This window comes from Capricornis sumatraensis, chromosome 10, assembly GCF_032405125.1.
Source record: "Capricornis sumatraensis isolate serow.1 chromosome 10, serow.2, whole genome shotgun sequence".
Lineage (NCBI taxonomy): Eukaryota > Metazoa > Chordata > Mammalia > Artiodactyla > Bovidae > Capricornis > Capricornis sumatraensis.
The window spans coordinates 40838151-40854263 of record NC_091078.1 but is presented as its reverse complement, the minus strand read 5'-3'; the positions used below and the strand labels follow the sequence as shown (position 1 = coordinate 40854263).

At 41.7% G+C, this 16113-nt stretch overlaps 1 protein-coding gene across 2 annotated transcripts in view; it reads right to left on the bottom strand.

Annotated features, from left to right (window-relative positions):
- Window positions 1-8237: 8237 nt before the first annotated feature.
- Window positions 8238-16113, bottom strand: part of EGLN1 (egl-9 family hypoxia inducible factor 1) — a 48995-nt gene continuing 41119 nt past the window's right edge. For both annotated transcript variants that reach the window (XM_068981816.1, XM_068981818.1), the window contains 3 exons: window positions 14409-14545; window positions 11757-11824; window positions 8238-10730 (listed from right to left, as the gene is read on the bottom strand). In XM_068981816.1, coding sequence (XP_068837917.1) covers window positions 10666-10730; window positions 11757-11824; window positions 14409-14545 — 270 coding nt within the window. In that variant the 3' untranslated portion in view covers window positions 8238-10665. The remainder of the gene's footprint in view (window positions 10731-11756; window positions 11825-14408; window positions 14546-16113) is intronic.

The window sequence follows — 16113 nt, the reverse complement described above, 5'->3', positions numbered from 1 at the left end:
ATGGTGTGTGTGTGTGTGTGTTGGGGGGGGGGGGGGAGGGGAGGAGCGGGGCGGTGGCAAGAGGGGGAAGGGCAATGGCTGGGATGGAGAGAAGATGGCTTCCAGAAATATTTAGGTTGTAAAATAAGAATTGGTCAGTTTTAAAGGATGATGGCAATATGTTAACTGGCAAGAAAGTTGAAGTTAATTTAAAATTTGGAATTTAATTAAGACTTCATGTCAATATCTAAGAATTCTGATACTTGCAAATCTGTTTTATATTAAGAAAAACAGTTTTACATTCTGTTGGTTTTTCACTTTTAAAAATCATTAGGGGTCAACTTTTAAATGTTATTGCCCTTCATTTGAAGAGATCATTAGGGGTCAACTTTTAAATGTTACTGCCCTTCATTTGAAGAGGTGGGGAAGGAGAGAAGGGAAGCAGACTTTATCCCATGGTCCAAAAGCTCTGAGATTTTCTTTTCTTTCCGAAGCTTATGGGAGTTTTAAGTAAGAATGTCACAGTGAAACAGGCAGGAGCTATAACTTCCCTCAGACTTAGTACCCAGCTGGGATCCTATACCTGGGATACCTGCAGGATCTCCTCACTGGGCTGCTTTGAAAAGAAGCTGAGCTCTTTGCAGTTAATCCTTATTGAGGGGCAGTGAGTTTCTGTTGTTGTTTTGATTTTTTATCCTTGAGGTTATTGCTGCCTTTTTGGAAATTTGTTGTATATGTTGACTAGTAGCATATCCACCAGATGAAGTAAAACTCTATTAGACAATTATTATTACAGATTAAATTCTCTGAAAGTGAAGTCACTCAGTCATGTCCAGACTCTGACTCCATGGACTATAACCTACCAGGCTCCTCCATCCATGGGGTTCTCCAGGCAAGAGTACTGGAGTGGGTTGCCATTTCCTTCCCCAGGGGATCTTCCTGACCCAGGGAACGAACCCAGGTCTCCTGCATTGTAGGCAGACACTTTACCATCTGAGACACCAGGGAGATTAAATTCTCTAGGGAACTGAAATGGTAAAGGATGCCATGTGGTGATTAGCTCTGGCTTTTTATTTCTAACATTCCACTGTTAGTTATATAATTACATACACATCATCTCATATCTTTTGATATGAGAAGTTAAAAACTTGATCTTTAGTGATTCAGGAATCATTATCAAAGTTTACAATGCTGTAGACTGTAATACAGAAACAAGCTGCAGTTTGCTTTCTTCGGTTCTGGTGCTAAACCTACCAAAGGATTTACCCTCTTCCTTACTGAACACCAGATGGCGCTCTTGAGCTTAGTTGTTCACTGATGTCCAACTCTGACCCCATGGTGGTAGCCGGCCAGGCTCCTTTGCCCATGGGGGTTCTCCAGGCAAGAATACTAGAGTGGGTTGCCATGCCCTCCTCCAGGGGATCTTCCCGACCCAGGGATTGAACCCAGGTCTCTTGCACCGCAGGCAGATTCTTTACCATCTGAACCACCTTAGTAAATTAAATCTCTCTGAAAAACTGAAGGCAAAGCAAAGCCAAAGAGAGAAAGAAACTTCAGCAACGGGAATAATAATGACTGGTTCTGACATATAACCCCTGGAGAAGGAAATGGCAACCCACTCCAGTACTCTTGCCTGGAGAATCCCATGGAGGGATGTGCCTAGTAGGCTACAGTCCGTGGGGTCGCAGAGTCGGACACGACTGAGCGACTTCAATTCACTTCACTTCACTTCTGACATACAAAGACAGGTGCTTGTTCAAACAAAAAAGGACTGATCTACAGGTCTACCTAAGGTAGACCTACTAATCTACATTAATCTTCCTAAACTTGTTTATATTTCACCTTTTACTCTGAACACTAATGTAGTCTTCTGCAAGAAACCAGTACCCAATATGGCAAAACACGGTAACCCCCAACAGGAAGTCTTCCAGACAAGTTGGGACCTATATTTTCTACTGTTTTCAAAATCACAGTACTCTTCCTTTGAATGTCTAGTACTTATTATTCTGCTCTCATCATCTTGATTAGTCTGAAAGCTTCCTAGGATGTAATGTCCTTTGCCCCTGTATCAGAGGTCTAGTAGAACAAAGAGGCAGCTGTTAAATTCTGTGTTAAGTGCATCAAATGACTAGGTACTTCTCAACTTTCACTGTTAACTGCTTTTGCAAAAACATGTTAATGTAACACCGATTCTTCTCCATACTTCTCCAAAGAATCAAAATGTATTTTCAAGACAGATATTCTTGAGACCCAAATCATTCCAGGTTATAAGCATTTCTTGCAAACTAAACATGAAAGAAAACTGGATTTCCTTTTTAACAAGATTCCTCACATGTATTTGTATACATTTAAAATAATTCAGTAAGATATACCCAGACACTTGTTCAGTTACATTAAGATATTCAAATACTTCCTCTGTGGCTCATGTGGTAAAGAATCTGCCTGCAATGTGGAAGACCTGGGTTCAACCCCTGGGTTGGGAAGATCCCCTGGAGAAGGGAAAGGCTACCCACTCCAGTATTCTGGCCTGGAGAATTCCATGGACTGTATAGTCCATGAGGTTGCAAAGAGTTGGACACGACTGAGTGACCTTCACTTTCACAGGATCCCTGATGGTAGGATGGAGTCTAGCTTATCATGTCTGTGAGTCCCCCATGTTGCTATTTGTCAACTGTTCATTCTAGTTGCTATTTCATGTAAGCATACTGCAACACAGGGCCTTCCCCGGTGGCTCACTGGTCAAAAATCAGCCTGCCAAGCAGGAGATAGGGGATAGGGGTTTGATCACTGGGTTGGGAAGATCCCCTGGAGAAGGAAATGGCAACCTACTCCAGTATTCTGGCTTGAAGAATCCCATGGACAGGGGGACTGGTGGGTTACAGTCCATGGGGTCACAAACAGCTGGACATGATTTAGCCACTAAACAACACACATGCTCATCGTGTGTCCCCTTCTGCTTTCTAACCCTTTGTGACTATTCTGTATTGCACTGTGGTCTGCTTTCCTACTTTTTCCCAATGACCGTGATTATATCTTCCCTGGTGTATCTTACAATTTAATCTTAAATTCAGATAATTCTGTCGTCTTCAGTTTCTTCGCTGGAGTTACATCAATTCTTGTTTCACAGCTTCCTGAGGGATTTTTTCTTTTGGTCCATTTTTCTGAGATTTTGAATTTCAGGTTTTAATTTTTATTCCTGCAAAGTCCTGTTTTTAAAGATATTTCATTCACACTGAACATTCTGCAGTTGCCTTATGGTTGAGGAAAGAATTTTCATCAGCTATAATTCTCATTTTTTTTCCTTATAGATAATAGTTTATAGCTATTTTTCTTCCCTATTCTGCTCATTTTGAAAGGTATTATTTTCCTTGACTTGTAAAAACAGTTGGCTTGATATAGGCAAAGATGAGAGGCTTCTGAATTGAGTGTTTTCTTCTGTTGCAACAGTGAAAAACAGTATTTCTCAGAGAGGACATATTTGTGAGATGGGAGAGATTTGCAATCTCATTTGATTCTACAATTTTATTTTTCTAAGACCCTTGCTTCCCTTCTTCCATTTTACCTTCAAGCCTCAAGGAGACATCTCTCCCTCTCTGACATGGTGCCTTCCTCAAGCAGCCTCCTTCAATCTCATGAACTTTCAAGCCTCCCCTTGATGCCCCAGTGGCCAGCACTGGTGATGCACTGGTGTGATGTATCAGTATTTCAACATTTGTGGTGGGGTCCCCGCTTTTTCCCTGGACACTGCTACCACTAGGCCCCCACTGCCCTGACTCTTTAACATACAGTTTCCACCTGACTCTTGGCCTTCACAGGAATTCCGGTGCTGGCTCTAGTTTCAGATGCTTATTTCTCTGCACATAAGTTGGACATTTTTCTGTGTCTCACAGTTATGCTATCACTACAGGTTATGGGTGACTTTGTTGGGAAGATAATGAAAGAGATTCAGATTAGGCAGCAACTAAGATTCCTTGGAAAGCCAGAAGCTCAAGTACTTCCCCTTAAATATGAACACACAAACAAGAATGGTCAGACCTGGGAGGAAAACATCTAACCTGACAAAAAATTAAAACAAAAATTTTAAAAATGTTAGATACTGTATCTACTATATGGAATAGGTTTTCATATATTTTAAAAATTTCAAGAACAAAAAAGAGCTCTTGAAAATTAAAAATGTTAACAGCACATGTGAAACCCTTGGAGAACTGGCAATGAGATATCTTCAAAGCAAAGGACAAAGGCACACAGTGGTAGCTGTCAGTGACAGGCTCACAACTGAGGTGGACTGTGTGGTCAACCGTTCAGTTCAGTCACTCAGTCATGTCCAACTCTTCACGACCCCATAAACTGCAGCACGCCAGGCTTCCCTTTCCCTGTCTGGACAACAGGAGTTCAGAAGGAGCAGAGAAGATGGAGGGGAGAAATAATTGAGGGAAATGCCCCAAATGTAGGGCCTGAGTTTACCGTTTGCATGCCTCTCATAGTGGCTGAGAACAGGCACGCTGTCACAGCCCTGGGGACACGAAATTATTCTTTGAGTGTCCACATACGAAAAGCAGACTACGTGTAAAGAGTCAGAAATAGGAATGGCTCAGATTTCTCAGCATCCACACTGCAACTTAGAACCTAGGCAATGCCTTCAAAATCCCGAAGGATAATTACTTCCGAGCTAGAGTTCTAAACTCAGGCAAATTACCAATTAAATGTGAAAGTTAAAAAAAAGAAAATTTACCTCCCAGGTACTCTTTCACAGAAAGTACTGAAGGACATGCTACACCAGATTGAGGAAGCAAGCCAAGAGAGAAGACGCAGGACCCAGGAAGCGAAGACCCCACAGAAAGGAGCGACAGGACCTCCAAAACAACGTGGAAGGAGGTCAGGGAGACAGCTGTGCTCCAGGCAGACACCACAACCACACTTGGTTCCTGCAGGCTGGAGGCCTTGGGGGTTTGAAACGGAAGATCAAGCAAGACATTAAGAAAAGAGGGAACTATGAAAGTCATCATGATTTATTCTACATCTCACCTTTCAACAGCACAAATACTTTTTCTTTTGCTTTGGCTGTGTCACATGGCATGTGCCATCTAGTTGCTAAACTAGGAATGGAACTTTCCCCCTGCAGTGGAAGCACAGAGTCTTAATCACTGGATCCCCAGGAAAGGATCACCAGGGATGTCCCAAATAGCCTTTACCTATTCATGTGATCTAAAGTTACAAGACAGTTATGTAAGGAGGTCAGGGAGGTATGGCAGAGGCAGAGGAGGAGGGCTAGAGAGACACCTGTATTCTTACCTCCCACGTACAGAAGTTTGGAGATAATGAAGAATCTAAAACTTGGCAATGCAACTATTATTCAGAACTAACTGAGCACAAATGGAGAAGGAAATGGCAACCCACTCCAGTATTCTTGCCTGAAAAATCCCATGGACAGAGGAGCCTGGCGGGCTACAGTCCATGTGGTCACCAGAGACAGACACCACTGAGTGACTAAGCACAGCAACTGGGCACATACCCAAAAAGTCACTGAAGAGTTAAAATCTTTTCTCAGGGGAAGAACACAAGGGGCTATTTTTCTTACCAAGCCTCACATAAAACAAGCTGACTTAACCTACAAGTGTGTTTGTAACTGACTTAAAAAAAACTGTAACACTATTCTATAGAAGATAGAAATAAGACAATTTTGGCAAAAAAGGCCTAATCTCAATAAATATAGACCTCATCCAGGAAGTCCTTATCCAATAACATCTATAACACCTGTTCAGAGCTCAGAAATGACCCACTTGATAAGAAGCTGCCTGCAGCTGTTTAGGCCCTCTGTGTCTTATGACCTGGTTTATATTTAAGTGTTTTCTACTTGTAAAACTCTTCCCAGATCATGAGGCCAGGCCTTTTATACATATCATTGGTCCAATGGTGTGTCCTTGAACACTGCCATGTTCCAGGTGAAATTTCCTTTCTGGTGATCATGAAAAAGCAAGAGAGTTCCAGAGAAACATCTATTTCTGCTTTGCTGACTATGCCAAAGCCTTTGTGTAGATCACAATAAACTGTGGAAAATTCTGAGAGATGGGAATACCAGACCACCTGACCTGCCTCTTGAGAAATCTGTATGCAGGTCAGGAAGCAACAGTTAGAACTGGACATGGAACAACAGACTGGTTCCAAAAAGGAAAAGGAGTACATCAAGGCTGTATATTGTCACCCTGCTTATTGAACTTATATGCAGAGTACATCATGAGAAATGCTGGGCCGGAGGAAGCACAAGCTGGAATCAAGATTGCCAGGAGAAATATCAATAACCTCAGATATGCAGATGACACCACACTTATGGCAGAAAGTGAAGACCTAAAGAGCCTCTTGATGAAAGTGAAAGAGGAGAGTGAAAAAGTTGGCTTAAAGCTCAATATTCAGAAAACGAAGATCATGGCATCCGGTCCCATCACTTCATGGCAAATAGATGGGGAAACAGTGCTGACACTTTATTTTGGGGGGCTCCAAAATCACTGTAGATGGTGACTGCAGCCATGAAATTAAAAGATGCTTACCCCTTGGAAGGAAAGTTCTGACCAACCTAGACAGTATATTAAAAAGCAGAGACATTACTTTGTCAACAAAGGTCCATCTAGTTAAGGCTATGGTGTTTCCAGTAGTCATGTATGGATGTGAGAGTGGGACTATAAAGAAAGCTGAGCTCCGAAGAATCGATGCTTTTGAACTGTGGTGTTGGAGAAGACTCTTGAGAGTCCCCTGGACTGCAAGGAGATCCAACGAGTCCATCCTAAGGAAATCTGTCCTGGGTGTTCAATGGAAGGACTGATGTTGAAGCTGAAACTCCAATACTTCGGCCAGCTGATGTGAAGAGCTGACTCATTTGAAAAGACCCTGATGTTGGGAAAGATTGAAGCCAGGAGGAGAAGGGGACGACAGAGGATGAGGTGGTTGGATGGCATCACTGACTCAATGGACATGAGTTTGGGTAAACTCTGGGAGTTGGTGATGGACAGGGAGGCCTGGAGTGCTGCGGTTCATAAGGTCACAAACAGTAGCACACGACTGAGCGACTGAACTGAACTGATCATGAAAAGACTCTGCTTTAAAATCAACGGCAGAATCTGGGGACTGCATTCTTGACAGTAAGAGGCCTAAGAGCCTATTCCTGAAGCAGTGGAGACTGGGTACTTCTAAAAACCCAGGTACAATTATTAAATATATGGCATCAATACATATTTAAATAAATACATATCCATCCACAACCAAGATAGAGCTCATGTTCTCAGACCCTCTGCATCTTCACTTGGGTTGCGCACAACTCTTTCTGTAAGACTGGAGCCACTGTGCTTATTTTCAGATGCAAAAGGCTCTGAAGGTCACACAATTCAGTGGTTCCGTCAGAGCTAAACAGGTCTGTCAATCCTGTCTGTGCTCTTTTTGCCACAATACCAAAAATAATCAGTTTTCATCCCTAACTCACACTGGCCCTCCCCTTTAATCCATTCAGCTATATTTCAGTAGAATTTTACAAATGCCCTAAGGGAAAGTCGCTCAGTTGTGTCTGACTCTTTGTGACCCCATGGACTTCTTCAGGCCAGAATACTGGAGTGGGCAGCCTTTCCCTTCTCCAGCAGATCTTCTTGACCCAGGAATCGAACCAGGGTCTCTTGCGCTGCAGGCGGATTCTTTACCAACTGAGCTATTGAGGGAAGCCCTAAGATAGGCGGAAATATAACAAAAACACCACACCAAAAAGTATTTTAAATAAGAGGTAAATGAATATGTATATTGACCTCATGTTGTAAAGAGCTCTTTAGTTCATGACCACACCGATTATACTTTTCTGCATATATACACACAGGATACCTGTGACAGTTAGAGATAAACCTCATGGCCCTTCGTTTCTGCAGAAGAGGGGCAACAGAGATAGGCTCAACGGTGTGAGTATTACAGTCATTAAAAAAAACCCTATTAAAAGGGCAAGAACCTAAATGTTGAGAATACAAATAGAGCTTATGGATCCCATGGGCAGTCCAGCTACTCCCAGGATTGCTAAACTTGTCACATTCCATGTTTGCTGTTCTCTTTCGCTTGTTATCATTTATAAAAAGTACCAAATGCTCTGGACTAAGCCAGAGATGAGTGAGAGAAAAGCACATTATCTGATGGAGGAGCCCATTATGAAAATCAGTGTATGATAAAGGATCAAAACACAACAAGAGACAGGTGGAAATAAGCATAATTTTTTCAAGAACATTTATACATCTGTTTAATTAGATTAGCTTTACAAGCATTTTGAGAGCTTTTTCATAATGAAACACTGCTTTTCAAATTACATGACTTTATAGTTTATCTGTATGTAAATCCTGAAATTCTTTGCCTGCTGTTGATAAAGGTCTGTGTTTTACAGCTGGTTAATATGTTGAATAAAAACAGCATTAGAAGCTTTATCTTTTACCAGGATTAAACACATATAGGCCACAAATAGTTTTAAATTTTGTTTTATATAGAGTCCTGCTTGGTGACAAGTTAACAGTCCCACTAACATGAAAAGAACAGATTTTAAATGGATATTAAAAGAAATGGCTATCCTGATTTCTCCATCCTTTCACAACTATCTCGAAGAAATTATAAACTTTTCCAAAAACAAACAACAAAAAAATCCCACAACAAAATTTAAAACCTGTCAGGCAAGCACAACCCACAGACAGTAGAATCTGACACTTTGCACAACTGCAGAAATACGTATCTGAATGACACAGGGGCTCCCAGATTAAAAGGCTGTTATTGTACACCTTGACAAACAAACCTCCCACCAACATCATACAATTTCTACTCAACCTAAAAATAATAGCGCTTTTGAGTTGTGGCCTAAGGCAGTGCACTGCACTGCAGACCAGGCTGGGGTGGGAGGGGAGAGCAGGGGCAGAGGCACTTACTGTTGAGATGTTGCATTGTACTAATATTATCTGGGACTAGGAAAGAAGTGGAACAAAACTGCAGTGGGTGAGGAAAACCAACAATCACTACAATTGTCTCCTGCAAGTTCTCCGAAGTGAGATCACAATACTGAATATTTAATCCCACCCTAAATCCATGCTGCCAGTTCACTAAACAACTTTTTTTCATGTTTTACATGAACAGTAGCAATCTTTTAATAAAAATTACTGAGCTTTCCATAGAAAAGGTCTCTAATTGAATACAAACTATACAGATGCTAAAACTGTCATAGGTTGAAATATACAGAAATATTTCTGTACACTCACATTATTTTGGCAAAGAAGATCAAGGACAGAGATAGAAAACTGAAGTGGGCAAGGTCTTACACCCATAATTCATGCAAAATACAGATACTACCTTCTGGGCTTTGCTAAACAGCCTAGGAAACTGAAGTCTAAGACATCCATCCTAATTCAGGTGTTAGATAACTCAAGTCTGGGAGGACTTACGTGATTTTGTAGGATTCCCTCTTTTTTCTGAAAAATAAAAAAGAAGACTCATAGAAGTTATCTGGTTTTTTGCTTCGTGCTTTGATTTTTAAGCTGAACACCCAACTTTCAGTACTGATGGAGAGCACTGCCTCTGGGGAGTGCACCAGCAGTGGCCTGAGGAGTCACCGATGTTAAGTCTGTAACAACACCGTTCGGTCTGGAGGCACAGTCTCCCCCTGATGCTACCCAACAAGAATGAGGTTCTGATCTGCTGGCCAGATGGGCACAGAAGTAGGAAGAAAACAGCAAAACTCAAAGTACAATCAACCTGACGGGAAGCAAAAGGAAAAGTCTAGGAAAGGGGACAGTCCGTTCTACATCTCTGGGATGTACCTGAAAGCAGAAGAAAGCCCTTTATCTTGGGAACTTGATGCTGAGGAGGGTAACCTCAAGTTCATTTAGTGCCAGTCACTGTAGTTTTTTTTTTTTTTTAATGTAACTTAAAAGATAAAACCTTTTTACTATGTATTTTTCTTATAAAACAGGAACTAAAAGTTACTGGTAGTAAATGGTGAAGTGAACAGTGACGGCTTTACTGTTATGTATCACTATTAACAATGTCAGAAAACAACAGCAGCAGTCTTTTAAGAGTTCAAATTAGTGTAAGGATTACAAAACAATCTGATTTTTCAGTTGGTGATTAAAGTGCTCCTTTTCTTATTTTAAGTAAAAACAAAATTAATCATTAGTCACTGGCAACAATCATTATAAGAGGCTTTTCAGGGCAAAATTTAATAGTACGAAGAGGTTTACAAAAATAGATTGATGCTATTTTGGGAAATAATACTGTAATTTTTTCTCAATTCAGTTTTGATAAATTGTACCTGATTATACAAAAATTATTTCAAATTCAAACTTGACTATATAAAAAAAGGGAGAGATGAAATGAACTCAGCTAGATGACAGATCTGGCAAAATATAAGAATGAAAAAAATTCTACCTAGGGCACTTATTTCATGTCCAGATGTGAACACCACTTTCAGTTGATAACTCATATTCCTCCCATCACAGGTTTGGAGTCAATCATGCAGTACAAAGCCACACAGTCAAAATCTTTGTTTTGATGCAACACAAGAAAGTTGTTTCTGTTTCCTTAAACTGCCAGCTGGCTGGCTATTTTTCTTTCTCCCATTTATGTGTATTCACAATTCACAAACAGTGGCAGTAATCACTGCAGGTGAGTTGGGTATTGCTGGGTGAGGCTCTATAAGGCGTCTTTACTGATTGAATCAGAAGGTTTATTGAGTTCGACCCTCACACCTTTTTCACCTGCAAAGTAAAAAAAAAAAAAATTCATTAAGTACCAGAGAGCTTCTGTTCCTGCATCCCGCTGAGCTCCTAACAGTGTGCACAGCCTTTCAACTTGCAAACACACGTCATCTGAGAGTGATCACACTCAGATTCCCAAAAGTTACCCTCAGGGTTGATTACGGTAAATGCAGGGACTCTGGACTAGTAAACCTTTTAAAGGGAAAAACCACTCTCTACACAGGGATAATGATTTTTGTCTTTTTTTTTTTTTTTGAAAAACAAACTGAATTGCTTTAAAATATTAATAGCAGTGTGTTCAGCCTCACTGAAAGCACACTACTAGGCATCTGTCACAAACAGTGACTTTGAAAATAAACAGAAACTTATGAATATTCAATTTTTATAGTTTTATAGAAGGCTGATGTGGGATTATCCATGGCTGGTGACAGTACAGGTAGTCAAAGCAGAAATGTGAACTGGAGCAGATTTGTGAGATACAAAGTGGGGTTAAAGAAAAGACAGGTCAGCAGTCCGTCTGCTGGAAACCTCTGGCCCAAGTGCTCCAGGAGGGCGTCCACAAGTGGGGGTGACTGGACGCCACTTGCAGATACGGACTCTGCGTGCCTGTCAGATTTACTGATTTCAGCATCTCAATTCATCCCTTTGCGTTAATTTTCTTCATATCCACATTTAACGCGGGAGACCTGGATTATTCTCCAGGGCATCTACATCTAAAGAGGAAAGGATATTACCTTTCTTCCATGGGGAGAATGAGACAAAGACAGCCTATGACTGAGAAGGATAATCACAGAAAACTCAGCTTGTTTGAACCATTTCCCCAGATTGCTTTGTCTCAAACTTGCCTCACCTATGGGCAATTTTGATGGTTAAAGGTAACAATGAAGGTGACTTAAGAGCAGCCCTCTTCTAAATAGGGGAATTAAGAATCTGACAAAAACAAGGGGCAAGCGTTCTGGCTCATGGAAAGCAGCGCCTGGCTGTGGGGTCTCCTCCTTCTACTGTACCCAGGCCCCAAATGCTTACCTGTTAGATATTTCACTTTAGCTCGCGCTCTCTCATCTGCATCAAAATACCAAACAGTTATTGCGTACCTAAAAGAAAATTTAGAACAGGGTTAAGAATGACCACACTGGGAGAAAAAAAGGGAATGCTGTTGCAAAGATCTAGTAAAACTCATCATGGCAAAACAACACGTAACTTGGAATGACATCAGGTGATACGTGGGCACAGTAACAACCCACTTATCCAAGAACCCCAATGGTCAAGAGCATAACACAGAGCCAGGAGTAGCTCAAATTAACACTGCAGAGTTTGTGACTTTTTACGATTTTCTTAGTACCTACTAAGAAATAACCTATTTATTATCTGTTTTGCAAGCCTATAGCAGATTAGAAACAGACACCAAGAAGGAAAAAGTGGCTGTTAGAGAAAAAGTATGTTATCAATAGCATTCCAAAAGAAGAGAAACAGGACGCCAGAGCAGGGGCCTGCAGAGCAGGGGACAGTGGGCACTCTCAGCCACATCTGAGGATGTCACTACACTCGTAACAACAAAGAATCATGACAGGCGCTTATAAATTTACAACCTGGAGTCATCAAGAAAGTTCAATCATGCGAAGAGTTTTTTAGGATTTTAATCAAAACAATTATACTATGTCTTGTTTCATTTTTCTGAAAATTTCAATCATTTGGAACACCACATTTCACAAATGAATGAAGACTCTTGTTTATTAAAGACCACAAAGCACTTGGTTACACTTTTTGGTACTAAAAATGCAGAAAATCTGCAAACACCACAGGGCGTGAAAGCATGTTAGAAAGGATCAGTTCCTTAGAAGAATGCAGCAATCAGTAAAATGTCCTGCAGATTCTGGCCTGTATTCACTGGGGAAAAGCAACACTGATCAAATGAACCAGCGAACTGTCCGCAGTCAAGAGTCAAATGCAGAGCAGAGGCAGAGCCTGGGAGTCAGGACAGTCAGGGAGGCTGGAAAGGGACAGAGGCGAGGTCAAGGTATGGCCTCCCGGCTCCAGAGCTCCAGCCCCTATCCTATCACACAGGTGGCCATGACAATGGGGAAGGTGCACAAATGTTTTCCTCTGTCTTTTGCACCCGCCCCAAACTCTTAGTTCCTTAGTAACCAGAGTTCAGCCATCTGGATCAGGTCCCTGCACTGTCCAAGGCCTTCCCAGAAGACAGCTGTAAACCCCCACACATCACTCTGTTTCTCCTGCCTCATCCGCTATCTGTTTAGATTCCTCCTCCACATATCAGCTCTGCTCTGACTCCACACCCTCGCCCTTTCCTCCCAGCCTTGCCAACACTGTCTAATCCTTGTTTCTCCTCACTCCAGGCCCAGTGGCTACACTAGACCAATCGATCCCAATGTGAGACCACTTTCTCCCTCCTCCCAACTCCTGGAGCAACCCGTAATTGCATGGCATCTATTCATTCCCTAAAATGTCCATTCTGTCTCCATTGAGAGGACATACCACATCACATTCAAGACTCAATGCAAAGGAAGATCAATGAAGCAGCTTCAAGTTCAGAAACGATTTTTAAGAAGCAGTCGGGGCTGAGATGGGCACTGGGGTGATGGGAGGAGAGACAGGATTCAGGACCAAGTCTGCGATGTGATGGGATCCCCAGGTTCCACCCAGAAGTTCTTATGGCCTCAAGTCATACCGCTCAGCCTGCTACTGACTAAGATGCATAAAGGCTGAGGCAACATGGCTCAGAAAGAAGGAAGGAGGGACAGGTGACAAAACCTTCACAGTATGAACCTCATGAAATGATACAACATCACTGTCAAGGGCCAACTCTTCTTGTGTTTCTAAGGGATCTCACCAGATCTAAGCCACTGTGTGCCAGTAATTCACTATCATAATGTCCCAAATCCCTTCTATAATGAAAACAGGTATTTAAAAAGTAGAGCTTTTTTTTTAAAACAAATATTTATTTTGCTAACAATGTCTGTAACATCTTCCATTTTAATAGTCTACACATTTTAATTAGGTCATGGTAAATGGTAAAAAAAAAAAAAAACTTTTAAGAGTAAAAAAAAAGGCTTAGAAAAGGAAACCTTGTAGAAAAAGAGTATCAAGCAGAAAATGTAAAAAACAGCATAAGCCTAACACATGCTGTCTATTAAAGCAGAGGGTAATTTTTTTTAACACACCTTTTCTCTGCTTCTTTTCGCTCTATTCTTTTTTCTCTACACTTCCACTCTCTGATTATGTATTTTTCTACCTTGTATCCTTTTTCCATACCATCCCTCTGCCCCCCACTTCTGCTGGACCCCCTTTAATAAAGCTGCCCTTTCTCTTCTCTAGCTAGTCCTTATTCCCCACATGAACACTCTCACCAGGTCTGAGAACGGATACTAGTTAAGAGATGCACAAACCGAGGAGACAGGCCTTGGAAGACAAGAACCCTGAGCCTCCCTGTCTCACCCGAGACAAGGAAGGGCTGCAGGGACTCACAGACGTTTGGGACTGACTGTGAACACCCTTATAACATCATTCAGATTAAAATAGTCACGACTAAAGCCTTATGATAAAGGTAACTGAAGGATAGGAAGACACTCATTAGAAAATGTTCACATTTATGCTATCGAGCCCCTCCTATCTTACTATGCTCTTTACCAATTTTTTTTTTCTTTAAAGGAATACTACCTTGTAGCATATGCTGGTTGTACTTCATGAGGGTTGCGACGGTCAGACCAGAAAAACAGCAGTCTATCAAATTTGGGTTCAATGTCAGCAAACTGGGCTTTGCCTTCTGGAAAAATTCGAAGTATACCTCCACTTACCTAGGAAAGGAGCCAAATATGTAAATATGAGCAACCAAGAATGTGACAAATTAAATTTAGGGGTAAAAGACCACTTCAGTAAATCAAGTCTTAACTGAATTGTTCACATAACATCTTGATTAATAATGTCTGGAATTGAGATTTCAAGTACATGCAGAGATACAAGGAAAAATTCATTCCTTGTTTTAGGGAATTTTAAAAATATCTGATGAAACAGATGAATAGTCTCTGGACTCAAGTCTTAAAATGACACTTGAAAGTCTGAAAAACTAGTAAGCATTCCTTATTTATGTATGGTGATGACTTGCTTCACCTACTCTTAAAAATGTATCAATTTCAAATCATTCTGATGAAAACTACTACAGATGATTAACTGGGTCAAAGAAATAGTTCATCATATTTTAAAAGTTCAACAGATAATAGAGCAGTCTTCCAGGACCTGTTGCTGGCCCTGGGTGCAGTTCAGTTCAGTTGCTCAGTTGTGTCCAACTCTGTGATCCCACGAATCGCAGCACGCCAGGCCTCCCTGTCCATCACCAACTCCCAGAGTTTACCCAAACTCATGTCCGTTGAGTTGGTGACGCCATCCAGCCATTTCATCCTGTCATCCCCTTCTCCTCCTGCCCCCAATCCCTCTCAGCATTAGGGTCTTCTCCAATGAGTCAACACTTCGCATGAGGTGGCCAAAGTACTGGAGTTTCAGCTTCAGCATCAGTCCTTCCAATGAACACCCAGGACTGATCTCCTTTAGGATGGACTGGTTGGATCTTCTTGCAGTCCAAGGAACTCACAAGAGTCTTCTCCAACACCACAGTTCAAAAGCATCAATTCTTCGGCGCTCAGCTTTTCACAGTCCAATTCTCACATCCATTCATGACCACTGGAAAAACCGCAGCCTTGACTAGACAGACCTTTGTTGGCAAAGTAATGTCTCTGCTCTTTAATATGCTGTCTAGGTTGGTCATAACTTTCCTTCCAAAGAGTAAGCGTCTTTTAATTTCATGGCTGCAATCACCATCTGCAGTGATTTTGGAGCCCCCTAAAATAAAGTCTGACACTGTTTCCACTGTTTCCCCATCTATTTCCCAAGTAGGGAACAATTCAGACAGATGTCATTGCAGTGATTATAATCTGGGCAGGAATAAAGCAAGTAACCCCCACCCAACTGAGTAACTCTTTACCCTTGAAAAACTAAACTCCTAACAAGCAGACTCCTTAATTGAAAGGAACTTGATCAAGACACTGTGGAGGCTGAGCCTATTCCTCAGTTCCACGACAGAGAAGCTGATCACCAGGCGCACAGTCAAGTGAATTAGATTCAAGCTACTTGGTGCCGTTGCCCACCTTCTGCAGGTTCAAGCGTTGCCCTGAGAGGTTCCCAGGGCACTTGTGGACATCTAAAGGGGGTCTAGACTGTGACAGAGAGCGTACCTTCTTTTCTCTTCCCTCTTCTCTCTGTCCTTCCCCTGGAGTCAATGGGAATAGAGATAGGTTTTAAAGCTTCCTATCTTCCTCTGGGAAGCGTTCCCTGACCCCCGCATCAGGCGGCCTTCCCATGTGTTCCCACA